At 39.7% G+C, this 25,128-nt stretch overlaps 1 protein-coding gene across 2 annotated transcripts in view; it reads left to right on the top strand.

Moving 5' to 3' along the window:
• AFF1 (ALF transcription elongation factor 1) overlaps nt 1–25,128 on the top strand; it is a 206,804-nt gene that overhangs the window by 3,710 nt on the left and 177,966 nt on the right. For both annotated transcript variants that reach the window (XM_060012204.1, XM_060012203.1), the window contains exon 2: nt 8,989–9,062. In XM_060012204.1, the coding sequence (XP_059868187.1) occupies nt 9,025–9,062 (38 nt within the window). In that variant the 5' untranslated portion in view covers nt 8,989–9,024. The remainder of the gene's footprint in view (nt 1–8,988; nt 9,063–25,128) is intronic.

The raw sequence follows: 25,128 nt of genomic DNA, 5'->3' as shown, positions 1-25,128 counted from the left end.
TATTTGCTGATTTAATATTAGATTTCATTAAAAGAGATTACATAAACCCTATAATCTATTTATTAAAATTCTACCACAGTGAAGAAGTAAATGTGGAATATTTAGTTCTTTGTAGGTGCACATCCTTTATTCCTGACTGTTTACAAGAGCACAAGAGATTGTCGTAGATGGGAAACCATGAGGCTCCTAAGGCCGTGAGGGTTGCTAATAGGAGTTTCTGTCTTATGCCTTAGGACAGAACTCCTTCAGTAGTGTTCTCCAGGGGACGAAAATCAGCTGATTTTCTTAAATTATCTGTCCCATTTAAAACATGACTAAGGATTTCTTGTTCAAGTGACTTTTTCCTATTAAAAGACTGAGATTATTGTGACAAGTGGAGCCCAGAGGAATCAATTACATCATTAATATAATACCTCATGTTCATTCCCAATACCTCATAAGTATCGAGCATCTTCTAGTGCCAGACAGTACTCTAAGCTTTGGAGAAACTGATAACACCAGATCAAGACAGAGAAAGAGCCCATGCAGGTGGAGTTTACATCCACATAGCACAAAAGCTGTTTGCCAACGGCTTTCACATGACATATCATTTAGGCCTAATTGCAACTCTGAAGTTGGAGTTCATTCTACATTTTAAAATCAGGAAATTGAGTTGAAGAGTTAAGTGACTTGACTCTGTGACTCAAAGCCTGCTGCCCTTTCTACTGTGCTACACTGTGTTGGCTGTGTTGATATGTGGTTTCCTGTTTTTCAAGAATTACAGCTTGACTCTCAAATATAAATAGTGTTTCTCCTTGGCTAAGTAATTCTTTCTAATCATTATGGGAATAAAAAAGCAGGTTTTCATTTAGCATTATGGACATATATCTGTGACTCCAAAGGAGAATATGCAGACGTATTAAACAGACATGTGGTATTTATTTGCACCAAATAAAGATCCCTACCTTCCTAAAAATTAAATGCAAGGGCTTAGGAGCCATCTCCGTTAGTGCTTCAAATCTATTATTCAAGTTATGAAAGGTCAGTTCCCATCCCTATGTAAATCAGGATATACTCATACCATTTTGTTCTATCTTATAGATACAGTGAATATATGCAGAATATATGCATATGGCAGTGTTTTTCAAACTTATAGTAAGCATCAGAATCTCCTGGAAGGCTTTTAAGACACAGATGTGTCTCTTCCTCCCCCACTCCCCAAGTTTCTGATTCAGTAGGTCTGGGGAAATGCCCAAGAATTTACACTTGTAACATGTTTGCAGGTGATATTGATGCTTCTAGTTCTGGAATTACACTTTGAGGACTACTGCAGTATAGCAGAGAATTTAAAAGCATGGTTTCTAAGCCAGACAGCTTGGGCTTGAATCTTGGATATGCCACCTACTAGCTGTCAGACCTTAGGCAAATTACTTAACTTCTTGTCAAGAACTGTTAAGGCTCTGAGATTTTACCCTGCTTTCAAGGTAACAAGCTAACCTGCCACAGTTTCATGGACTCTTGGGAATGGGTTTATTATTCATAATAATAGCTGTGGCCAGAGTATCACCATTTTCTTATACTGGTTCCCTAAGCCCCAGTTTCCAAAGAAGGGAGATGTGGAGAGAGTCAGACGTTACCTGCAAACACAGTGGATTATATTAAGGAGAGAAATCCTGATCTTAGGGAATCCTAATGGGCAGTAAGCATGACTGCCCTTTGTTCCAGAGGGAGACATTATCTTGATTATACTGGATAGTAGTAAACCTGCCACCCTTTGCTCTAGAAGGAGACGTTATATTTTTCAAAGCTGTTCTCTATACAAGTATCTTTAAAGATTGTATGGAACAAAAGCAGTTGGTGCCTCTACTTGTACAATATGCAGAAATGACCCATGGAGAGTTGGCTCCCAATACTTTTCCATTCCCTTATACAATGGAGTTAACAATACTGTAGTATCTCCCTTACTGGGTAGTTGGGTAGATTAAAGGTAATAAGACTTGGCAAGTGCTTGAAGCAGAACATAATAAGTGCTACATAAATATATCCTATTATTACTCCTGAAGGAAAAACATTTTTTTTAATGGTAAGTATTGCCTTATAAGATGAAATAATTGCTTTACTGAGTATCCCTAACTTTGAGTTCATTCCAAGAAACTTCTTTAATGGGTCTAAGTTCTAAAATGGCGATGATGCATTGTATGATAATCTTACCATTCCCTGGGGAATGAGGCTTAAATATTTACTACCAACATTCATGTGCTCTCCCATGTGTCTCCGCCTCCTTAAGTTATACAGAATCATGTGACTAATTCTGTCCAGTGGGCTGTCTATGGGAGTAACATATATTCCTGGACTGAAGCATTTAAGTGGCTCTTATGAGACCCTCCACCTCTATTTTTTTACTATAGTAAACCCTGCAGCCACATTTTGAGATATTGGAGCTTCCAACTTGGCTTTTTTCCAGCTTAGGTTTCTCAGTGTGGAGAAAACTCCCTGCCTCCTTCTTACACCCCTCCCCTTCCCCCCCCCGCCCCCCGCAATATGCAATGGACATAAAGAATAATCAGGAAATAAGTTTTTGTGCTATCAAGCTACTGAAATTTGGGGGTTAATTTGCCACTATAGCATAACCTAGACTACCCTTACTATATTCCAGTATCTATAATACCTGCCTACTGTGAGAAAGTTGACAGTCAATTATTTTAAAATATAGGCTCTGAGTATATATATGTAAAGCTGGGCATAGAGCTTGCATTCTGTGGAGGAGATATAAACATTAACATATTTATTTACTTAGCATAAGTTAATTTCAGATAGTGGTAAGTACTATGAAAAGATAAGTGTGGCCAACACTGTTCTTTTCTTCCCCAGTGCTCATTCCCATTTTTTTGTTGCTAAGAGAACCTTGATTGTGTGTGGGATTACATTGTGCCCAGCCTTAGGCAGTAGATCATGTTTGTTCTCAACCAGTGACAACAATTTGTATCCTGATTTACCTGCAGCTGGAGGAGGCCACGTGACCTAGTTCTGGTTTTTAGATAGGTTTGGGGAAGGATTCCTCTCCTGACAAAAGGGGAGAGATGTGGCTGACACAGCCACACCTTCCTCCTCTCATCTTCTACCTGCCTTGCATGTTGAAAAGCCGTCTGGTTATGGCAGCAACCTTTTTGTACCATGAAAGGACAAACATAAAGACAGCATGCTAAATGTGGCAGAGCCAGAATTCCTGATGGCCTCACTGAACAGCTAAAATTATACCAGTAGCCACCCTCCTCTAGACTTGCTATTAATTAAGCACTTGTTACTTGCAGCTAGGCACATTCTGAATCCGTATAGAGTATAATGGAATAGAGCATGGGTTGGCAGGAGGGCACAGCAGCGCTACATTAGCTACTGTATTCAGGGGAGACCTCTTTGAGAATTTATCATTTGAGCTGAGACCTGAATGATGGGAGGGAGCTGACAAGGTGTGGGATGTGTACTTGAGTCTGGGGGCAGCACCAGAGCCCCCTAGAACAAGGATTTGAAGTGGAGAAGAGATAGTTGGGGAAATCATGTTCCAGTATGAATTTCTAGGCATGTGGGCTTCATGTGGCACTGGAGAGCTAAAGGAATTGTAGGTGCTCAGGTCAGTTTGGGGCCCTGGGAGATTGTGGGGTACTTGGGGTAGAGTTCTGGAGAATTCAGATGAAAACAGTATATGACCCATGACTCACCCATGACACGTTGCCAATTACCAAGAGACTGTTATTCCTGGAGGGTATGTGTGGAAAAGGGGAAGGAGATCTGACCAGGGACTACTGATCAGTCCAGACATCCTCTGGTCTCTGGACAGTTATTTTCCTAATATTCTCCTTTGGAAACTGGGTCATGGTCATGGGGCTTTGAGACCTGCTTAGCGCTGTTTGTCCAGTTGAAAAGCTTCTCTAATGTATGGATTGTCCCTAGCATGTGCTTTGGTTGGCAGAAAGATAACCGGAACAACTACTACAACCATTTATTGAGTGCTCACCATGAGCTTGGCATTGTGCTAAAAACATTACACCCATTTTATTTAACCCTACAACAACCCCAGGAAGCCCCATATTACTGATGAGAAGGCTGAGACCTTGGGGGAGAACAGTGATTTTCTTGAGGTTATATACCTAGTAGGTTGCAAAGCAGGCCTTTAAACAAGCATGTCACAAAGACTGCTGAGAGTAGGTTCCCCAGAATGTGCTAAGTTTGGGAGCACTTAATGACCTAGAACAGAATATTTGAAAATATCCTGAATAATTTTTCTGTATTCCTCCTCTCTCTTTGTTTCCTTGTAATTATATATGTATATGGCGTAAATGTCTATAAAACTTAAAAAAAATTTTTTTTTTTACTTGAAATGTTTTACCTATTTTGGGGAGAAAAGTAGTTTGATGTACATGACATTTTTATTTCTGAATAAATTTGCATTGCAAGAGGCTGGAAGGCCTATGAAGGGTCACTTAAATAGATCTGGCAAGGTACAGTCCTATATGCAGCATAGTCTGTTTCACTTACATAAAAAGTGAGATAGACATTGCTGACTTAAATAAGAACTGCTATGTATTGAATGCCCATGATGTGTCAGTGTGCTGGGCATTTTAGCTAGATCTATAAAACACTCTTCTCAGTAACTCTGTAAAATAGGCTGTTTTCCATTTTACAGATGGGAGCACTGAGGCTGGTAGGGCTTAATTTGCCCAAAGTGATCACCTGTCTCACTTGAACTTATTCTCTTTTTGCTGTATAGCACTATGTTATGTTATGTTATTTATTTATTTGACTGCGCCGGGTTTTAGTGGCAGCACATGGGATCTTCACTGTGACATGCGGGATCTAGTTCACTGACCAGGGATTGAACCCAGGCCCCCTGCATTGGGAGTGTGGAGTCTTAACCACTGGACCACCAGGGAAGTCCCTACTCTGTTTTTAATGTAGAGCCAAGTTGGAATCTTAACTGCTTTTTTTTAACAGGAGGATTTTAAACTGCCCCCCTCCCCCATTTTTTATTCTGCTTTGTCTTTATAATCTGGTGAGAATAATATAAAAATGTATGAAAACTTCAAGAAGACATTCTGATTTCAATATTTATGGGCCAGTACATCCCCCCCCAACCCTTATATTTAGGGAAAAAAACCGTTTACACAGATAATAAAGGATTCATAGCATGTAGAATAAAAGATGAAAGTGCCCCTTTCCAGAGAAGCCACTATTAACAGTTTGGTTCTGTGTGTGTGTTTGTGTGTGTGTATGTTATGGGTGTGTGTTATGCATAAATATAAAAGGAAAGCATTTTCTTTTCAAACAAATTGGCTCAAATTGTACATTTTGTTCAGCATCTTGTTTGGATAAACCTATTCTTTTTGATGTTTCATTGTGTCTCATGTGCCATAATTTATTTACCATTTCTGTGTTTATATGTATTAGGTTGTTACCACTTTTTTTTTTTTGCTATTATAAACAACATTTTATTACACAAACCGTCTTGTACAAATGTGACTTTTTAAGAAAGATTTTCAAAGGAGACATTAACTGAAGCATATACTAATTGCCTTTCTTAGCAGTAGTTTAGGGTTATAACTTCCTGACTACAGTAGGCCTCCATTCTAACCTAACTAACCTTATATCTGAGTTGTGTGGTTACTCTGTACAGCTGTGCAAATCATACATACATCAGCATCTAAGTAGACTTCCATAGGCTGAATTTGGTCTTTCCTGTGAGTCGTAAGAGTCAATAATCTGGTGATATAGCCTCCTTACCCTTGCCTCTGTGGAACGGATTGAGCCACCATACAAGGTTATGAATTTGAATTGTACACACAAGTCCCTGGCTGTGCCCAGGGGCCAGATGCCTCAGAGAATATGTCTCTTGCACTTTGTACTTCACTCACCCACCCAAGAAGCCAGTAGTGAGAGCCAGGGATTCTGCTGACTCCTTCAGTCTTGGACTTGTCAGTTCCTAGGCCCATTTTTAATTTTTTTTAAAAAATTAATTTTTTTTTTGTGTGTGGTACACTGGCCTCTCACTGTTGTGGCCTCTCCCGTTGCGGAGCACAGGCTCCGGACGCGCAGGCGCAGCGGCCATGGCTCACGGGCCTAGCCGCTCCGCGGCATGTGGGATCTTCCCGGACCAGGGCACGAACCCGTGTCCCCTGCATGGGCAGGCGGACTCTCAACCACTGCGCCACCAGGGGAGCTCCCCTAGGACCATTTTTTAAAAAACAGGCTGGCTGGCTTTCTTGCTTTATTTATTTATCTATTTATTTATTTATAGCAGTTAAGTTCACAGCAAAATTGAGTGGAAGGTATAGAGATTTCCCGTAGACTTCCCTGTCCCCATCCCCACCCCTAGCTTCCCCCATAATCAACTGTCTCCTACTAGGGTGGTACATTTGTTACAATTGAGGAACATGAGCATTGACACATCATTATCAGCCAGAGTGCTAGACCATCTTTTAACTACAGCTCTGCCTGGTTTGCTCCTCACTTCCTTTAAGCCTTTGCTCAAATGTTTCCTTCTCTGACCACTCTATATAAAATTGTAACACCTTACCTCCTTTCCTCTCTGGCGCACTACACTGTTCACTTTGTTTTTCTCCTTTTAAAGTCTAACATCTATATATTATGTTTCATCTTTGCTTACCTCCTGTAGTTTGTCAACTCAGCATGGCAAGTGCCTATTTCCTTCACTCTCTTATTCTTACAGTAGATACCCAGGAAATATTTGTTGGCTCAGTGAGTAAATGAACAAACAAGGGAACTCAGGACCACACTGTCAGGTTGACATCCCTCAACAGCCCCTCTGCCCCCTCCCTTGCTGCCCTCCTTTCTCCACCAATCCGCCCTGGGATGGGTGCTGTTGGGCCGCAAGCAGGTGGACCCTCCTCACTGGGAGGGCTGTGTTGGGGACTGCCATCATGGACTCTTGAGAAGGCTTTACAGTGTTAAGAAGATTAATGCCAAAGCAAATGCCTACTATTTTATTGATAATTTGCTGTGGGCCAGCCCTGCATGTTGAGAGAGAAAGAGAGAGAGAGGGGAGGTGGGGTAAGGGGGAGGGAAAGGAGGGTAGAGAAAGACAGAGGAAGAAGGAGAAACAGAAGTATGTGTTTGAGGGACTTCCCCGGTGGTACAGTGGTTAGGACTCTGCACTTTCATTGCTGAGGATGCAGGTTCAGTCCCTGGTCAGGGAACTAGCATCCTGCAAGCTGCGCAGTGTGCACACCCCCCAACAAGAAAAAAGTGTGTGTTTGATGGGCTTCCCTCATGGCACAGTGGTTAATCCGCCTGTGAATGCAGGGGACACGGGTTTGAGCCCTGGTCCGGGAAGATCCCACATGCCGTGGAGCAACTAGCCCGTGAGCCACAACTACTGAGCCTGCGCTCTAGAGCCTGTGCGCCACAACTGCTGAAGCCCGAGCCCCTAGAGCCCATGCTCCCTGACAAGAGAAGCCACCGCAATGAGAAGCCTGCGGATCATAATGAAGAGCAGCCCCTGCTTGCCACAACTAGAGAAAAGCCCGCCAGCAGCAACAAAGACCCAATGCAGCCAAAAATAAAATAAATTAATAATAATTTAAAAAATCATGTGTTTGAGAGAGGGAAAGTGAGAGAGTAAGGGGGGAGAGTGAGGGAGGTGATTGGGATTTCAGTTGGAGAATTTAGGAAACTTGCCTAGGGCCACTATAGCCAGTTGAAGGAGTGGCCTACTCCAAAGCATGTTTGACCCTGAAAATTTGAGCTCTACTAGTGTGAGTTTAATTAGAATATTTGTAGCATCTGTGTTACATTCTTTTGGGGGAGGAGATAGAGTGGCAAGTGGTATCTACTAATATGAAACATTGTAGTCAGCAAGTCAGCAATTTTAATTTCATGGAGGGGGAGATAAAAGACCTTATCAAGAGGCAGAGTAGAGCTGAAGGACTCTATTCAGCGTTTCTTCAGCCTTAGGCAAAAAGCCTCTTAAAGTAGCAGACAAGCTAAAATTGTTACAAATTTAACATCATGTTTCCATTTGTATCAAATAGTTCGTTAAATTGGTACTAAGATAATTTGGTAACATACCCTCTGCCTTAAGGATGTTTGAAAAAATAGAAACTATTTAAAGCAAGTTAGGATAAGAGCAGTAAATTTACAAATACATACAAGAAAGGGAAAAGGAAACAGCTGTTGATAGTGTTAACCATAGAGAGAGAGGTTGTTTCTAGAGATACACAAGATAGTACCAAGGCCATCTGCCCAGGTTGGATAACAACTTTTTAAAACTAGTACTGTTTTGAGAGAATGCTCCAGAATTGCTTTGGGGGTTAAGTACCTTTTATGAGTGGAAGTAAAATCTCAGGATTGGCTCTTAAACTGGGCCCACTTTTTTATTTAGTGTGGAATTCTTATGTGAAGATCAACTATTAATTTTTTCTTGTCCATACTCTTTCACCATTTTCCCTTTTGACTCTAGTGAGGTTGTTGACACAACCTATTACCTTAGGCAACTTACTTAAAACTGAGTTTCAGTTTTCTTATATATAAAATGGGGTATTTGGTATATGGTGTATTAGTATGCAATACTAATTAGTATGCAATACTAATGTTACATTCCATGTAAACATTACAGTACACTTACACCTTGCAAGTGTATTGTAATGTTTACATGAAATGTCATTTTTAGAGGGCTTAACACAATGCTTGGCACAAAGTAGACACTGGGGAAATGTTATTTCCTTTCTTCCTTCTCATGATAAACTTGTGCACATTTTTTCCTGGCTGAAATTGCTTTGAGTAGCAGCCTTAAAATTAAAAGTACATTTGGCCAAAAGTGCATTTGGCCTTTGATATATGCTGGCTGGTTTGTTCACGCAACTTGAGAGTTGGTGAAGAGCCATTCTCTTATTCGAATGGGAACTTTGAATTCTGTGTCCAATAAGATTTCTTACAGGTCAGGTGTACCTATGAGGTTACTTACGGGCTAATGTTCACAGGCTGCTGTGTCTCTTTCAGATGAATAGACTCGTCGCTTTCCACTGACTGGCAGCAATGGCATTTACCGAAAGAGTCAACAGCAGTGGCAACAGGTAACCATGAAATCCATGATGCAAGGATGTGATATTTAATTTTATAATCTATTGTTCAAAGAATAAGTTTGGTCCTTTTTATTTTTGTGACTTATGACTCTCTGGTGCAGGAAAATGTGTGAAAATTTCTGTTTTCTCTACATAAAGTCAAACCTATTAGACTGGCTACATATTTTCTTTAAATCTAGTACTCTCAACTCATTTCTTTAACATGTGGTTGTGATGTTAGATCAGCGTCTTAATTCTCAGTTCAAGGTACTGGTCCAGATTACACTGATCTGGGAAAATGTACACCTATTCAGCTTGTACTGAAACAGATATCATGATGAAATCCGCCTTATGAGAGCCTTGAAAGAGGGAATTCTGTCAGTTACATTTTATGACTTTCACATCTCTCCCTACAACTCTGTATATATAGTTCTTGCATATAGTACATGTCCAGGGTTGGTTGAGGGGAGCATATTTATATTCTGAAGCAGTTATAAAGAATAACCCATTTGCTATCCAGAAGGAATTCTTAATATCACTGATCAGTTTTTATTTATACTATTAGATGCTCAGATACATATATATGAAGGTATGAGACATGTAGACTCAAACTTAATTAATATTTCTTGAGTAATAGATGATGGTGACTGTAATTCTGGAACATTCTGATGCTTTCCTACTTCCTCCTCCTTTCTGGTTCATTTAGGATATTCTTCCTGTACTCCAGGTGGTCCTGTTGGTCCTGTTGTTAAACTTGGTACACTCTCCTCCCCCACAGAGGAAACCATGTGACTTAGGCTGCAACAGTCCACATTCTGCTAGAGCCAGAGGGGAAGCTGTTATCATCCGTTTTTTTAGGCTTATTCATAATGTTTGGTTACACATAAGTTTTAAATTTTTATGTAGTTAAATGTCTTCTTTATGGATTCTGGTTTTGATTGTGCTTAGAAAGGTCTTTCCTACTCCAAGATTGAGAAAATAATGTCATGTGTTCTCTGCTGGCACTTGAAAGGTTTCATTTTTTGCATTTAATCAGAACTTGTAAGCTGGTGGCCTATGGGGCAGATCTGGTCAACAGATGGGTTTTCTTTGGCCTCTCACAGTGTTCTAAAAAAATATATCTACCAATGATTTTTACATAATGATCTAGACTTCCATCGTCTCTTAAAAAACTTAACAACATTGGGTTTGCATTGCAATATAGCAACATTCAGATGGAATTGAATAGCTACTTCCTCTTTTTGAGAAGTCATGAGTTTTCTAATTCAAAACTTCCTAAGTACTTTTCAGGTGTGCCAAGATGTTGCTCTCCCCAACCAGAACTCCAGAACTCCAGAACTCCCACCTGATTTCCTCCTGCAGATATCTGCTTTGTCAGCTTGCCCCAGAGAGACTTGATGTTAAAAAAAAAAAAAAAAAAAAGTTGGGGAAGCACGATGCTTTCTAGTTCACTACAATTCCCACACAGCTGGATTTACACACTGAGTTAGCTGCTTCACCTTCTTAACTTGCAACCCATTTTAGATCTTTGACTTTTTAGCATTTTGATCCATCTGTAATTAAAGTTAGTGTAAAGTGTGTGTTGTAAATTTCCATTTTAATAAGAAATGAAAAAAGTCTGGGGATGTTAGGGAGCCTTTTTTTTTTTTTTTTAAGCAAAAGACTAGCCAGTTGTTACAACATAATTTATTAAATCATCTATCTTTACTGATTTGAGTGCTGTGTCCAAATTCCATCAGATTGTTGAGTCTATTATTAGACTCTTTTGTTCCATTGATTGCCTCTTCTGGCAATGGTGCTATACTATTTCAGTGTATTTTTATAGGTCTTAATATTCAGGCAGATTCTTTGTCATTACTTTTCATTTTTAGAATTTTTATAGCTATTCACATCTGATTACATTTCCACGTGTACTCTGGAGTCATTAGTCATTTTCTAGAAAAATTGTTGGCATTTTGATTGGGGTCCCTTTGCATTAATCAATTAGATTTGAATTTGATAAAACATTAAAACTGGGTCTTTTTACAAAGGTATCTAAATATCAGATTAATGAAAATTTACGGAGTGAAGCAATTTTAAAATTCAATTCTAAGATTTTCTGGAGGTATGATTTTTCAACTATTTCTGGTTATTGACACTGCATCCAGGGTAATTTCTGGTAGGAGAATCAATTATAGTTAACAACATCATCAGTGACAATTTAAAAAAGATATTTTGTAGTCTTATTATTTACATATGTTTTCTATTGTTGCTAATTATTAAGTTAGGATAGGTAACTGCCCTTTGTAGTAACATTCTAGCAATTACAGAGCTGTTTTTATTATTTGTTACATTTACCTTTTCAGCTCCTTACCTCCCTGATGTGGTCCTTTTTAATTTTAACACCCAGTACAAGTGATAAGCTAGGGGAAATCCTCAATGGAGCTCTGTTTTTTTTTTTTTAATAAGTTTACTTATTTATTTATTTTTGGCTGTGTTGGGTCTTCGTTTCTGTGCGAGGGCTTTCTCTAGTTGTGGCTAGTGGGGGCCACTCTTCATCGCGATGCGTGGGCCTCTCACTGTCGTGGCCTCTCTTGTTGCAGAGCACAGGCTCCAGATGCGCAGGCTCAGTAATTGTGGCTCACGGGCCTAGTTGCTCCGCGGCATGTGGGATCTTCCCAGACCAGGGCTCGAACCTGTGTCCCCTGCCTTGGCAGGCAGATTCTCAACCACTGCGCCACCAGGGAAGCCCCTGGAGCTCTATTTTTAATGTGTACCAAAGAGCTCACTTATTTAAATGTTTAGTCATGGCAGTTTAATCTTTTAGTAGTCAAAAAAAAAAAAGTCAAATTCATGTGGAACTGGTCCAGGACTAGAATATATTTTAAAGGAAACAGATGTGTATTGAGCAGGCAGCTCTAACTGCTCAAACTAAATAGAAGTCTGAGTGTGAATCCTTAGTTTGCTTAGGGCTATCAAAAGTCATAAGCATGGACAGAATATTAATGTCATGTGTAAAGACAATATTTGTTTTAGTTCTTGTAAATAATAGGCTTATTCCCTGGCTTCCAAATTTATCAGCATTAGACATTATTGAATCTGATTTACTTAAATTTCCCCTCATCTTCCTTCCCCTCCCCGTTTTGTTCTTTCTAAAAATTGTCATTGGAGTATAACAAACTGAAAAGGGCAGACATTATTAGTACAGTTCGGTGCATTTTCACAAAGTGAACACACTTGTGTAACCGATCAAGCAACAACAATACCAGCTCTCCAGAAGCCCCTCCTGTCCCCTTTCAGCTGCTGTCTCCCTCAAAGCCTGCCACTATTCTGACTTCTAACACCATGGATTTGTTTTGCCTGCTTTTGATTTTTATTTAAAAATAATCATATAGTATATTCTTTTACGTTGTCTATTTAGTTCTGATGTTTATGTTATTTTCTTTTATTTTATAAACTTGAATATCTTTAACATTTATGTGTCTTTATAATAAGGTATTTTAAATTAATGTACCATATTAATTATATTATATAATCAATATTAAATTTAAAAAAATTTCCATCAACTTTTCATAGTCTAATACGATAGTATAATTATCCTTACTGTTTTTCCACTTCTCTCTCTTCTACCCTCCAACTGTTAGCTCTGCTTTTTGTTTTAAATTGTCCAGATTGATAGTACATTTTATTTTATAAGCTTCTGTGCCCTTGCAAGCTTTGTCTTTGAATTGATAATAAAAGCTGAAAAACCAATAAGCATTATTGACATTATTTTGATTGGGAAGCAAAATAGTGTTTAGGGTTTCATTTCTCCTCTATGGGTTCAAAGTCAACCCAAGTACCACTTGAGAAACTTCATATTGATCAGGACAGATGAACTCTTTAGCTGAGTAAATTGTTCAAATTCATGCCACATTTTAAGTTCCTTCATCTTTGGATGGTATTTTTATTTTTCCTGGAGTTTGTAATTACTTTTCTTTTTCCTTCTTGAAAGAGAGAACATGCCTTTTTATGATGTCACTACCATGTTCCCCTTCTTACCCTTCTGTATGCATTAGGAGATTTGCTGATATGCTTTTCAGTTTGGGTGAAGATTTGAAGGATTGCATTCTGTGAACCCTGAATCATAATGCTGTAGTCCTGGATGCTCTACTTCCCCAGGAGAGTCTGAAATAATGTTTAACTCTCCTAATTGAGGAGAGTCCTCAATTAGTGAGGAGGCTACAAGGTGTTAAGCTGATTAACACCTATTATATAGACAGATTTTCTTTGTGTAAGTAAATCAGGGGCCTGACTTCCAGACGCTCAGGAGAGAGATTAATGGCTGTAGGCCGTGTTTTCCTGGAACAGTGATTGGCCTGGGCATTGTAAATAATCCACACCTGGAATTATGAAATTTCCTGTATTTCCCAAGCAAGTTGTTTTAGGCCTGATTTACAAGTGCAGTGATGTTTCTTATATAGAATGCATTGTTTCCCTTTATTTTAGAAAATGGTTCCTAAGTGTGAAGTATGTGTCATTGTCATATGTAGTTTTAAGATGAGTCATTCAGTTTGATGGCTTTAGAAGAGTTTGATTTCAGACTCATCCCAGACCTGAGGAAATCTTTTTCAGAATTAGTTATTTCCCAAATGGATAGTTAAATTTTGGGGTGGGGGGGTAGGGGGGAAAGACTCAACTGTAGAAGTATTGAGTAAGTTTACCAGTAAAATCCAATTGACCTATTACTGCATGGGTGATATATTGGGCTTGAGTGTGGAACTCCAGGGCCACAACTTGTGTTTAGATCTCTGATACGTTGGTTACTTGGACAAATTGCTCAACTTTTAAAGCCTCATTAAAATGGGGATACAGAGAATAATGTATGTAAAGTGCTTATCACAGTTCCTGGTAAATCATAAGTCCTTGATACATTATTAATTCTATCGCTCTGGTGAGGGTGGTATAGTGCTGGGTTTCAGGAGAGTCGGTACCTTCCTCAATTCTACCTCAAAGGAGAAAGGCTTTGTTTAGAGGCAACTCTCTGGATGGAAGGGATTCCTTTGTGAGCTATTCCAGGAATAGTATACATAGGAAGGAGTGTGATAGAGGAAATAGACCTTTAAGAAAAACAAAACACAAGAGTGTGTTTATTTGTGGGGCATGTGGATACACTTACAAGTTTTTCTCTGGTCTATTTTACATTTAATATTGGCTATGGGATTGTCTTAAATCACACACAGGGATTGTAGAGGTCATCAAGCACCTATGTTTTCATTCTTTTGGGTAGCTACTTAGGGGTGGAATTGCTTTCTTGTAAAGTAGATTAACGTTTAGAGTCATCTTAAGATTGTGCTAAGTTCATGGGCTTCCCTGGTGGCGCAGTGGTTAAGAATTCTCCTGCCAATGCAGGGGACGTGGGTTCGAGCCCTGGTCTGGGAAGAACCCACATGCTGCAGAGCAACTAAGCCTGTGCGCCACAACTACTGAGCCTGCGCTCCAGAGCCCGTGAGCCACAACTCCTGAAGCCCAGGCGCCTGGAGCCCATGCTCTGCAACAAGAGAGGCCACCGCAATGAGAAGCCTGCGCACCACAATGAAGAATAGCCCCCACTCACCACAGCTAGAGAAAGCCCGCTCACAGTAACAAAGACCCAATGCAGCCAAAAATAAATAAATTAAATAAATTAAAAAATAAAAAAGATTATTCTAAATTCATAAGTCAGGGTGCCCAAGGTCGGTTTCAAGTTCATTTGTGTATGTTTTTTCTCTTTGTCTTTAGCCCTGAATTCTACTAATGCTGTGAGTTGGAGGAGAATGAATTAATATTTTTTCAGTGCCTTCAATAGAATGGCTACTAGTCCAAGCAGTTGGCATTATATCATTTTAGGTGACACTTTGGTCCATGGTGGTGGATAAGATGGACATTGTGTTGAATTGTTTAGGATTATACCGTCTTTATAGGAATACTGATTTTATACTATCCTGATTTGGGGAAGAATCTTTTTTCTTTTTGGAGGGCTTCGGTTATAACAATCCTTTTCTTCTGAAGCTGTAGCAGTCAGCCTCCTCTGGAATCTGTGGAACAGGTTTAGAAAGAAGAGCATTTCAGTTCCAGTTTCCTCTTTTTCAGAAGCCTGGAGGACATTATTTCAGAATCTGAATCTTGTTTTCTGTACCTCATGATAACCCTGTAATGTGGTCAGATTAGACAGTAATCTGCCTCATTGTACTGCAGAAAGAAAAAGCCTGGAGAAATTAATAGTTGAATGTGTGAATCAGACTAAAGGGAATGCTGGGGCAACTAGTTTGTTTTGGAGAGAAATTGTTAAATTACTAAATAACATTTAACATGTAAGGCACTGTGCAATTTCATTTCTGCCTTTGACCAGCAAGTTCTGATCGTTTCATCAGATGATGCCTTCTTCTTAACCTGTTATGCAGAATGCCCCCATTTTTGTTGCTTTAAAATGATTTTTAAATGGTAGACGTTGGACTGTATGTGTTTACATAGGTAAGATGTTAATAGATATTGTTAAGTGAACAGATCTTATTAAAGCTACTGAAAGCATGAGGTGGTCCAAGACTTCTTGTGAAGGGGAAGACAGTCTAAAGGGAGAGAGAGAGGGAGGTTGGGAATCAGGAAAGGCAGGAGTGGAGGGTGGGACACAAGGGAAAGACAGACAGAAAGAAAGAAATCTTGTGCATTGTAGCAGCAATAAAGAATTAACATTGGCCCTGACTGGGCATGTAAACCGAATTTAGTATAGACTTTATCATACTTCTTGCCCACTCTCTTTTTTCTTCGCTTTAGAAGAAAAAATTTTATCACAGAAATATTCAGACATTAGTAGAAGTAGAGAGAATTCCCCAGATTTAACATTTCTCAATATTTTGCCACACTTAAAAAAAAAAAAATCTATCCTTTTTCTTTTGTTCTTTGCTGAAGTGCTTTAAAGCAAATCCCAGACATCTGTTTTTTCACTCTGGCATACTTTATGTGCATCTCCTTAAAAAAAGAGACATTTTCCTACATAATTGCATACCAATCTCATACCTAATAATATTAACATTTTAGAGTCATCTATTAATTAACCCACCTCCAAACTATCCAGATTGTTTTAAAATGTCTATTCAAGTTGTTTACATCCTAAACCAGCCAAATCAAAGTGCGTATACTGTGTTAGGTTTTATCAATTAAGTCTTAACCTAGAGCATTTGCCTTGCTTATTTGGCAGGGATGGGGGGCGGGCGGGGATTGACTGGTTGAGGAAGCTAAGTTTGAATGTATGTCCTACTTTGTGGATTTGTCTGACTGCTCCTCTTAATGTGTTTTTGTTCTTATATACCAGTGGTTCTCAACCTGGAATACTTTTACCTCCTGGAGGTGGGGGGTGGGTACATTTGACAATGTCTTGAGAGACTTTTAGTTGTCATAATCTCATGGGTAGAGGCCAGGGATGCTGCTAAACATCCTACAGTGCTCAGGATGGCCCCCACCACAAACACTTTTCTGGCTCCAAATGTCACTAGTGCTGAGCTTGAGAATCATCTGGTTCTATCCCAGGTATTTCCTGTAGAATGGACGTTAGCTCTAAAGCTCAGTTACATTTGAGATAAGTCTTTTTGCTAAGAATAGTTAATAGTCCAAGAGTGCCGGTATCGTTCTGTGATTTGATCTGGGTGCTGCTTACAGGGGTATGTCACTGTTTGAAAATGCATGTGTGAGTGCATGTTATATTCTAATTTTTAAAGTTTACTTGAAAAAGATCTTCCTAGTTCTGCTGTGAACCTTCCTCTTTTTGACTACCACCTCAGATTCTTGGATGAGTCAAGAAATCTTTAAATCCTCTTTCCTTTTAAACTTCCTTAATTCTCAATTCCTTTTAATGTAAGAGACGGGTAAAGATGGGGAAATGGGTGCCTTGTGACCTAATTATTGGGATGGCTATGGGTCTGTTAATGGCCAAGCCAGGGTGCTGGTGTCGTCCTTGCTCTGGAGAGTTGCCCTAAGGGAGGGAACACGGGAACTAGTAAGTAATGTTAGGCCCCAAGAAAGCTTGAAGGAGAGAGAAGGAAAGTCCTTCCAGATGAGATGGCTTCAAGAGAGAAGGTTGCCTTTCTCGAGCACTGAGAAAGGGGCATTTGGGGCAGAAAGAACCAGTGGAGGCTGGGAATGCAGTAGGGGTGTGCTGGGAACCCTTTCTGCAAAGTTGTCTTAAAGCCAGCTTCTTCCCCCATCTCTGATAAATCACTGGAAGGAAAGGCAATGAATTTTTTCTGACAGTCAGTTCTTACTGGGGGCCCAAGCTTCGTTTGCAAGTGAAAGGACTGCTGTTGGAGTAGTTGACATCACAATGGGCCCTGACTCTTTTCACATCAAAGTGTAAAAGAATCTCCAGGGGTGATAAATGGGGGCTGTTGGACTCATTACTTGTAAGCAGAGCTGAGGGATGACCTCTACATTTTTTTTAATTAAAAGAAAACAGGGTTTCCTAGTGGAGAGCGTGGGGCTGCTCTTCATTTGAATTTTGACTGCTCCCACTGGAGAAGATCTTTGTTAAGGTTACAGGGAGGCAGTCTCTGTTACCTCGGGTTTGCCCTGACTCGCAAATCCTGGAGAAATGGCTCCGCCTGGGGTGGCCCCGCAGATACTGCTGCTAGGTTGAGAATTGAAGTACCCTGGCTTCAGCTACATTTTTGTTGCAAGAGGGGGGAACAGGGCAGAATTTTTGAGCCCTGTTTCTCTGGGGAGACTGAGGGCTTAGACCCCTCCTCTGTTCCTTTTCCCACCCAGCATCAAGAGAAAAACTCCCTTACTCCCATGCAATGCAGAAAGAGGTCAGTTTTTAAGGAAATTCTTAGAACTTTGCACAGAAGTCCAAAGGTTATTGCTTTCAGGCTTACATTTAAAGTTAGTATTCCTTTTATTTATGTAGTAGAAGGCTTTGCATTGGATCAAAACCCTTAACCAAAATTATAGTATTTGAACATTTTATGATCAATGTTTATGTTGAAAGCAACACTATTAAAATACTATTATTAGCACTAATAACCTGGCAATTTATGCAACCAAGACTTGGAAACTGCTCTTTAAATGCAACCCTGCAGCTGAAGGTCCACCTTCAAGTAAACTCCCTTCCTTGTGTCCCCAACTCCCCATCAAGCTTATCTCTCTTTTGCTGTTTTTTCACTTGGCTCCTTTGTTGCAGTCAGTCCAAGGCTTAGCCAGATTTTAAACAGCTGGGGGGTCAGAGACTGCCTCTTGTAACCCTAGTGAAACCAGTAAGGTGCTGGGCATCCAAAAATTCTAATGTGTTTACTGACTTCCCAAGTGTTTGGTAATCACCTTCTGAGTGTATCTTCCAAACAAGTTATAAGATTTGAGAAAGGAGCAGAGGTCACAGCTGGAGAGGAGCACGTCCCTGGATGGAGGGTAGAGAGGAGCTGTCCTCCAGCCAACGCGTTTTCAGCTAGAGATAAGAGAGTGTTCAAGGCCTCCATTCCCCAAGATACTGGAACGGTGCGAATGTGGGGACACTCCTGGCTGACATGGCTTTTATGACTTCAGTTGCCAGCAGCAGCTAATATTTAATGAACACGGTGACCAGATTTTGTGCTATCAAATACTAATAAGTATTTGATAGGTGTGGTTTCATTTCAGTCTTACAGCTGTCTATGAGGCTATATTTTGCAGATGAAAAAGGGGAAGAAAAGTTTAACTGATTCATCAGTGGCAGATACTCAAGCTACCTTCCTTCTGTCACTGGGCCCCAAGTCCGTTCCACATTGTCTTGGGAGAAGCCGATGGCAGGGAAATACTTTCTGAGCTCTGGTTTGAAACTGAAGCTTGGACCAGAAATCCTCTTGGTTGACTTTCTTTCTGATATTGTAAAGGAGTAGTAGATAAAACACTGATCCTGGGAGATGGCTTCATTGTGGCACCAGTAGTTAGAGAAATGTGCATCTTTTAAAAAAAATTTTCACATGAATTAGTATTTTATCTTTGAATTTTATTTTATTTTTTTCTACAGTAGGTTCTTATTAGTCATCCATTTTTTACACATCAGTGTATACATGTCAATCCCAATCTCCCAATTCATCACACCCCCACCCCCACCCCCCGCTGCTTTCCCCCTTGGTGTCCATACATTTGTTCTCTACATCTGTGTCTCTATTTCTGCCCTGCAAACTGGTTCATCGGTACCATTTTTCTAGATTCCACATATATACGTTAATATACGATATTTGTTTTTCTCTTTCTGACTTAGTTCACTCTCTATGACAGTCTCTAGATTCATCCACGTCTCTACAAATGACTCAATTTCGTTCCTTTTTATGGCTGAGTAATATTCCATTGTATATATGTACCACATCTTCTTTATCCATTCGTCTGACGATGGGCATTTAGATTGCTTCCATGACCTGGCTGTTGTAAATAGTGCTGCAATGAACATTAGGGTACATGTGTCCTTTTGAATTATGGTTTTCTCTGGGTATATGCCCAGTAGTGGGATTGCTGGGTCATATGGTAATTCTATTTTTAGTTTTTTAAGGAGCCTCTATACTGTTCTCCATAGTGGATGTATCAATTTACATTCCCACCAACAGTGCAAGAGGGTTCCCTTTTCTACACACCCTCTCCAGTATTTGTTGTTTGTAGATTTTCTGATGATGCCCATTCTAACTGGTGTGAGGTGACACCTCATTGTAGTTTTGATTTGCATTTCTCTAATAATTAGTGATGTTGAGCAGCTTTTCATGTGCTTCTTGGCCGTCTGTATGTCTTCTTTGGAAAAATGTCTATTTAGGTCTTCTGCCAGTTTTTGGATTGGGTTGTTTGTTTTTTGAATATTGAGCTGCATGAGCTGTTTGTATATTTAGGATATTAGTTCTTTGTCTGTCGATTCGTTTGCAAATATTTTCTCCTATTCTGAGGGTTGTCTTTTCGTCTTGTTTGTAGTTTCCTTTGCTGTGCAAAAGCTTTGAAGTTTCATTAGGTCCCATTTGTTTATTTTTGTTTTTATTTTCATTACTCTAGGAGGTGGATCAAAAAGATCTTGCTGTGATTTATGTCAAAGAGCATTCTTCCTATGTTTTCCTCACAGAGTTTTACAGTGGCCAGTCTTACATTTAGGTCTCGAATCCATTTTGAGTTTATTTTTGTGTTTGGTGTTAGGGAGTGTTCTAATTTCATTCTTTTACATGTAGCTGTCCAGTTTTCCCAGCACCACTTATTGAAGAGACTGTCTTTTCTCCATTGTATATCCTTGACTCCTTTGTCATAGATTAGTTGACCATAGGTGCATGGGTTTATCTCTGGGCTTTCTATCTTGTTCCATTGATCTATATTTCTGTTTTTGTGCCAGTACCATATTGTCTTGATTACTGTAGCTTTGTAGTATCATCTGAAGTCAGGGCGTCTGATTCCTCCAGCTCCGCTTTTTTCCTTCAAGATTGCTTTCGCTATTGGCGTCTTTTGTGTCTCCATACAAATTTTAAGATTTTTTTTCTAGTTCTGTAAAAAATGCCATTGGTAATTTGATAGGGATTGCATTGAATCTGTAGATTGATTTGGGTATAATAGTCATTTTCACAGTATTGATTCTTCCAATCCAAGAACATGGTATATCTCTCCATCTGTTGGTATCATCTTTAATTTCTTTCAACAGTGTCTTACAGTTTTCTGCATACAGGTCTTTTGTTTCCCTAGGTAGGTTTATTCCTAGGTATTTTATTCTTTTTGTTGCAATGGTAAGTGGGAGTGTTTTGTTAATTTCTCTTTCAGATGTTTCATCATTAGTGTATAGGAATGCAAGAGATTTCTGTGCATTAATTTTGTTTCCTGCACCTTTACCAAATTCATTGATTAGCTCTAGTAGTTTTCTGATGGCATCTTTAGGATTCTCTGTGTATAGTATCATGTCATCTGCAAACAGTGACAGTTTTACTTCTTCTTTTCCAATTTGTATTCCTTTTATTTCTTTTTCTTCTCTGATTGCCATGGCTAGGACTTCCAAAACTATGTTGAATAATAGTGGTGAGAGTGGCCATCCTTGTCTTGTTCCTGATCTTAGAGGAAATGCTTTCAATTTCTCACCATTGAGCATGATGTTTGCTGTGGGTTTGTTGTATATGGCCTTTATTATGTTGAGGTAGGTTCCCTCTATGCCCACTTTCTGGAGAGTTTTTATCATAAATGGGTCTTGAATTTTGTCAAAAGCTTTTTCTGCATCCATTCAGATGATCATATAGTTTTTATTCTTCAGTTTGTTAATATGGTGTATCAAATTGATTGATTAGCATATATTGAAGAATCCTTGCATCCCTGGGATAAATCCCACTTGATCATGGTGTATGATCCTTTTAATGTGCTGTTGGATTCTGTTTGCTTGTATTTTGTTGAGGATTCTTGCATCTATATTCATCAGTGATATTGGTCTGTAATTTTCTTTTCTTGTAGTATCTTTGTCTGCTTTTGGTATCAGGGTGATGGTGGCCTCATAGAATGAATTTGGGAGTGTTCCTTCCCTTACAATATTTTGGAAGAGTTTGAGAAGGGTGGGTGTTAGATCTTCTCTAAATGTTTGATAGAATTCACTTGTGAAGCCATCTGGTCCTGGACCTTTGTTTGTTGGAAGCTTTTAAATTACAGTTTCAATTTCATTACTTGTGATTGGTCTGTTCATATTTCCTATTTCTTCCCAGTTCAGTCTTGGAAGGTTATACCTTTCTAAGAATTTGTCCATTTCTTCCAGGTTGTCCATTTTATTGGCATAGAGTTGCTTGTAGTAGTCTCTTAGGATGCTTTGTATTTCTGCAGTGTCTGTTGTAACTTCTCCTTTTTCTTTTCTAATTTCATTGATTTGATGAGTCTGGCTAATGGTTTATCAGTTTTGTTTATCTTGTCAGAGAACCAGCTTTTAGTTTTATTGATCTTTGCTTTTGTTTTCTTTGTTTCTATTTCATTTATTTCTGCTCTGATCTGTATGATTTCCTTCCTTCTACTAGCCTTGGGTTTTGTTTGTTCTTTCTCTCGTTTCTTTAGGTGTAAGTTTAGATTGTTTATTTGAGATGTTCGTTGTTTCTTGAAGTAGGGTTGTATTGCTATAAACTTCTGTCTTAGAACCTCTTTTGCTGCATCCCATAGGTTTCGGATTGTCGTGTTTTCATTGTCATTTGTCTGTAGGTATTTTTTGATGTCCTCTTTGATTTCTTCTGTGATCTCTTGGTCATTTAGTAACGTATTGTTTAGCCTCCATGTGTTTGTGTTTTTTACTTTTTTCCCCCCTGGAATTGATTTCTAATCTCATAGCGTTATGGTCAGAAAAGATGCTTTATATGATTTCAATTTTCTTAAATTTACTGAGGTCTGATTTGTGGCCCAAGACTTGATGTATCCTGGAGAATGTTCCATGGGCACTTGAGAGGAAAGTGTAATCTGCTGTTTTTGGATGGATTGTCCTATAAATGTTGAATAAATCTATCTGGTCTATTGTGTCATTTAAAGCTTGTGTTTTGTTACTAATTTTCTGTTTGAATGATCTGTCCATTGGTGTAAGTGAGGTGTTAAAGTCCCCCACTATTATTGTGTTACTGTCGATTTCCTCTTTCATAGCTATTAGCAGTTGCCTTATGTATTGAGGTGCTCCTATGTTGGGTTCATATATATTTATAATTGTTATATCTTCTTGGATTGATCCCTTGATCATTATGTAGTGTCCTTCCTTGTCTCTTGTAACATTATTTTAAAATCTTTTTTATCTGATATGAGTATTGCTACTCCAGCTTTCTTCTGATTTCCATTTGCATGGAATATCTTTTTCCATCCCCTGACTTTCAGTCTGTATGTGTCCCTAGGTCTGAAGTGGGTCTCTTGTAGACAGCATATATATGGGTCTTGTTTTGGTATCCATTTAGCGAGCCTGTGTCTTTTTGTTGGAGCATTTAATCCATTCACGTTTAAGGTAATTATCGATATGTATGTTCCTATGACCATTTTCTTAATTGTTATGAGTTTGTTTTTGTAGGTCCTTTTCTTCTCTCGTGTTTCCCACTTAGAGAAGTTCCTCTAGCTTTTGTTTTAGAGCTGGTTTGGTGGTGCTGAATTCTCTTAGCTTTTGCTTGTCTGTAAAACTTTTGATTTCTGCATCAAATCTGAATGAGATCCTTGCCGGGTAGAGTAATCTTGGTTGTAGGTTCTTCCCTTCATCACTTTAAATATGTCATGCTTCTCCCTTCTGGCTTGTAGCCTTTCTGCTGAGAAATCAGCTGTTAACCTATGGGAGTTTCCTTATATGTTATTTGTCGTGTTTCCCTTGCTGCTTTCAAATTTTTTCTTTGTCTTTAATTTTTGTCAGTTTGATTACTGTGTGTCTTGGCGTGTTTCTCGTTGGGTTTATCCTGTATGGGACTCTCTGAACTTCCTGGACTTGGGGGGCTATCTCATTTACCATATTAGGGAAGTTTTCAACTATAATCTCTTCAAGTATTTTCTTGGGTCCTTTCTCTCTCTCTTCTCCTTCTGGGACCCCTATAACGTGAATGTTGTTGCATTTAATGTTGTTCCAGAGGTCTCCTAGGGTGTGTTCATTTCTTTTCATTCTTTTTTCTTCATTCTGTCCTGCAGTAGTAAATTCTACCATTCTCTCTTTCAGGTCACTTATCCGTTCTTCTGCCTCAGTTATTGTGCTATTGATTCCTTCCAGTGTATTTTTCATTTCGGTTATTGTATTGTTCGTCTCTGTTTGTTTGTTCTTTAATTCTTCTAGGTCTTTGTTAAACATTTCTTGTATCTTCTCGATCTTTGCCTCCGTTGTTTTTCCGAGGTCCTGGATCATGTTGACTATCATTATTCTGAATTCTTTTTCTGGAAGGTTGCCTACATCCACTTTATTTAGTTGTTTTTCTGGGGTTTTATCTTGGTCCTTCATCTGGTGCATAGCCCTCTGCCTTTTCATCTTGTCCAACTTTCTGTGAATGTGGTTTTTGTTCCACAGGCTGCAGGATTGTAGTTATTCTTGCATCTACTGTCTGCCCTCTGGTGGATAAGGCCATCTAAGAGGCTTGCACAAGTTTCCTGATGGGAGGGACTGGTGGTGGGTAGAGCTGCCTGTTTCTCTGGTGGGCAGAGCTCAGTAAAACTTTAATCCGCTTGTCTGCTGATGGGTGAGGCCTGGTTCCCTCCCTCTTGGTTGTTTGGCCTGAGGCGACCCAACACTGGAGCCTACCCGGGCTCTTTGGTGGGGCTCTTTGGTGGGGCTAATGGCGGACTCTGGGAGGGCTCACGCCAAGGAGTACTTCCGAGAACTTCTGCTGCCGGTGTCCTTGTCCTCACGGTGAGACACAGCCACCCCTCCCCTCTGTCGGAGACCCTCCAACACTAGCTGGTAGGTCTGGTTCAGTCTCCAGTGGGGTCACTGCTCCTTCCCCTGGGTCCCAATGCATGCACTACTTTGTGTGTGCCCTCCAAGAGTGGAGTCTCTGTTTCCCCCAGTCCTGTCGGAGTCATGCAGTCAAATCCCGCTAGCCTTCAAAGTCTGATTCATCTTTTTGTAATGCAGGAACAAAGCCGATATCTGTACATTGGGGTGTGGAAGGTGGGGTGTGGACAAAAAAGGTTGGGAGGGGATAGGGGTGACTAATGAGCTGCTGACTGGAAAAGGGTGAATTAATTTTAAAATTGAGGGATAGGGACTTCCTTGGTGGTCCAGTGGGTAAGACTCTGTGCTCCCAATGCAGGGGGCCTGGGTTTGATCCCTGAACTATATCCTGTGTGCTGCAATTACGAGTTTGCATGCCATAACTAAAAATACCGTACACTGCAACAAAGATCCCACATGCCACAGCTAAGACCTGGCTCAGCCAAATAAATAAAAGTTTAAAATTGAGGGATGGAGGTGGTGCCCATACTCAGATAAGTTAGAGCTGTTTTTATGCTTGCGGTGAGGTGATGTGTGCTCTCTCCCTGAGAGCAATTTGCAGTCTGTAGAGCATTGCACAGATGTCAGGTGGTGACCCTGTGAATAACTCAAGCTTTCAACGGTTAGAAGCTGTAGCAGGTTTCATTTTAGATTATCTTTCACCATCCGGCAGAAATTTACTTTCCCTCAGTGAGCACT

The sequence above is a fragment of the Delphinus delphis genome, chromosome 5, assembly GCF_949987515.2.
Source record: "Delphinus delphis chromosome 5, mDelDel1.2, whole genome shotgun sequence".
Lineage (NCBI taxonomy): Eukaryota > Metazoa > Chordata > Mammalia > Artiodactyla > Delphinidae > Delphinus > Delphinus delphis.
The sequence above is the reverse complement of the archived record's forward strand: the minus strand, read 5'-3'. Positions and strand labels throughout refer to the sequence as shown.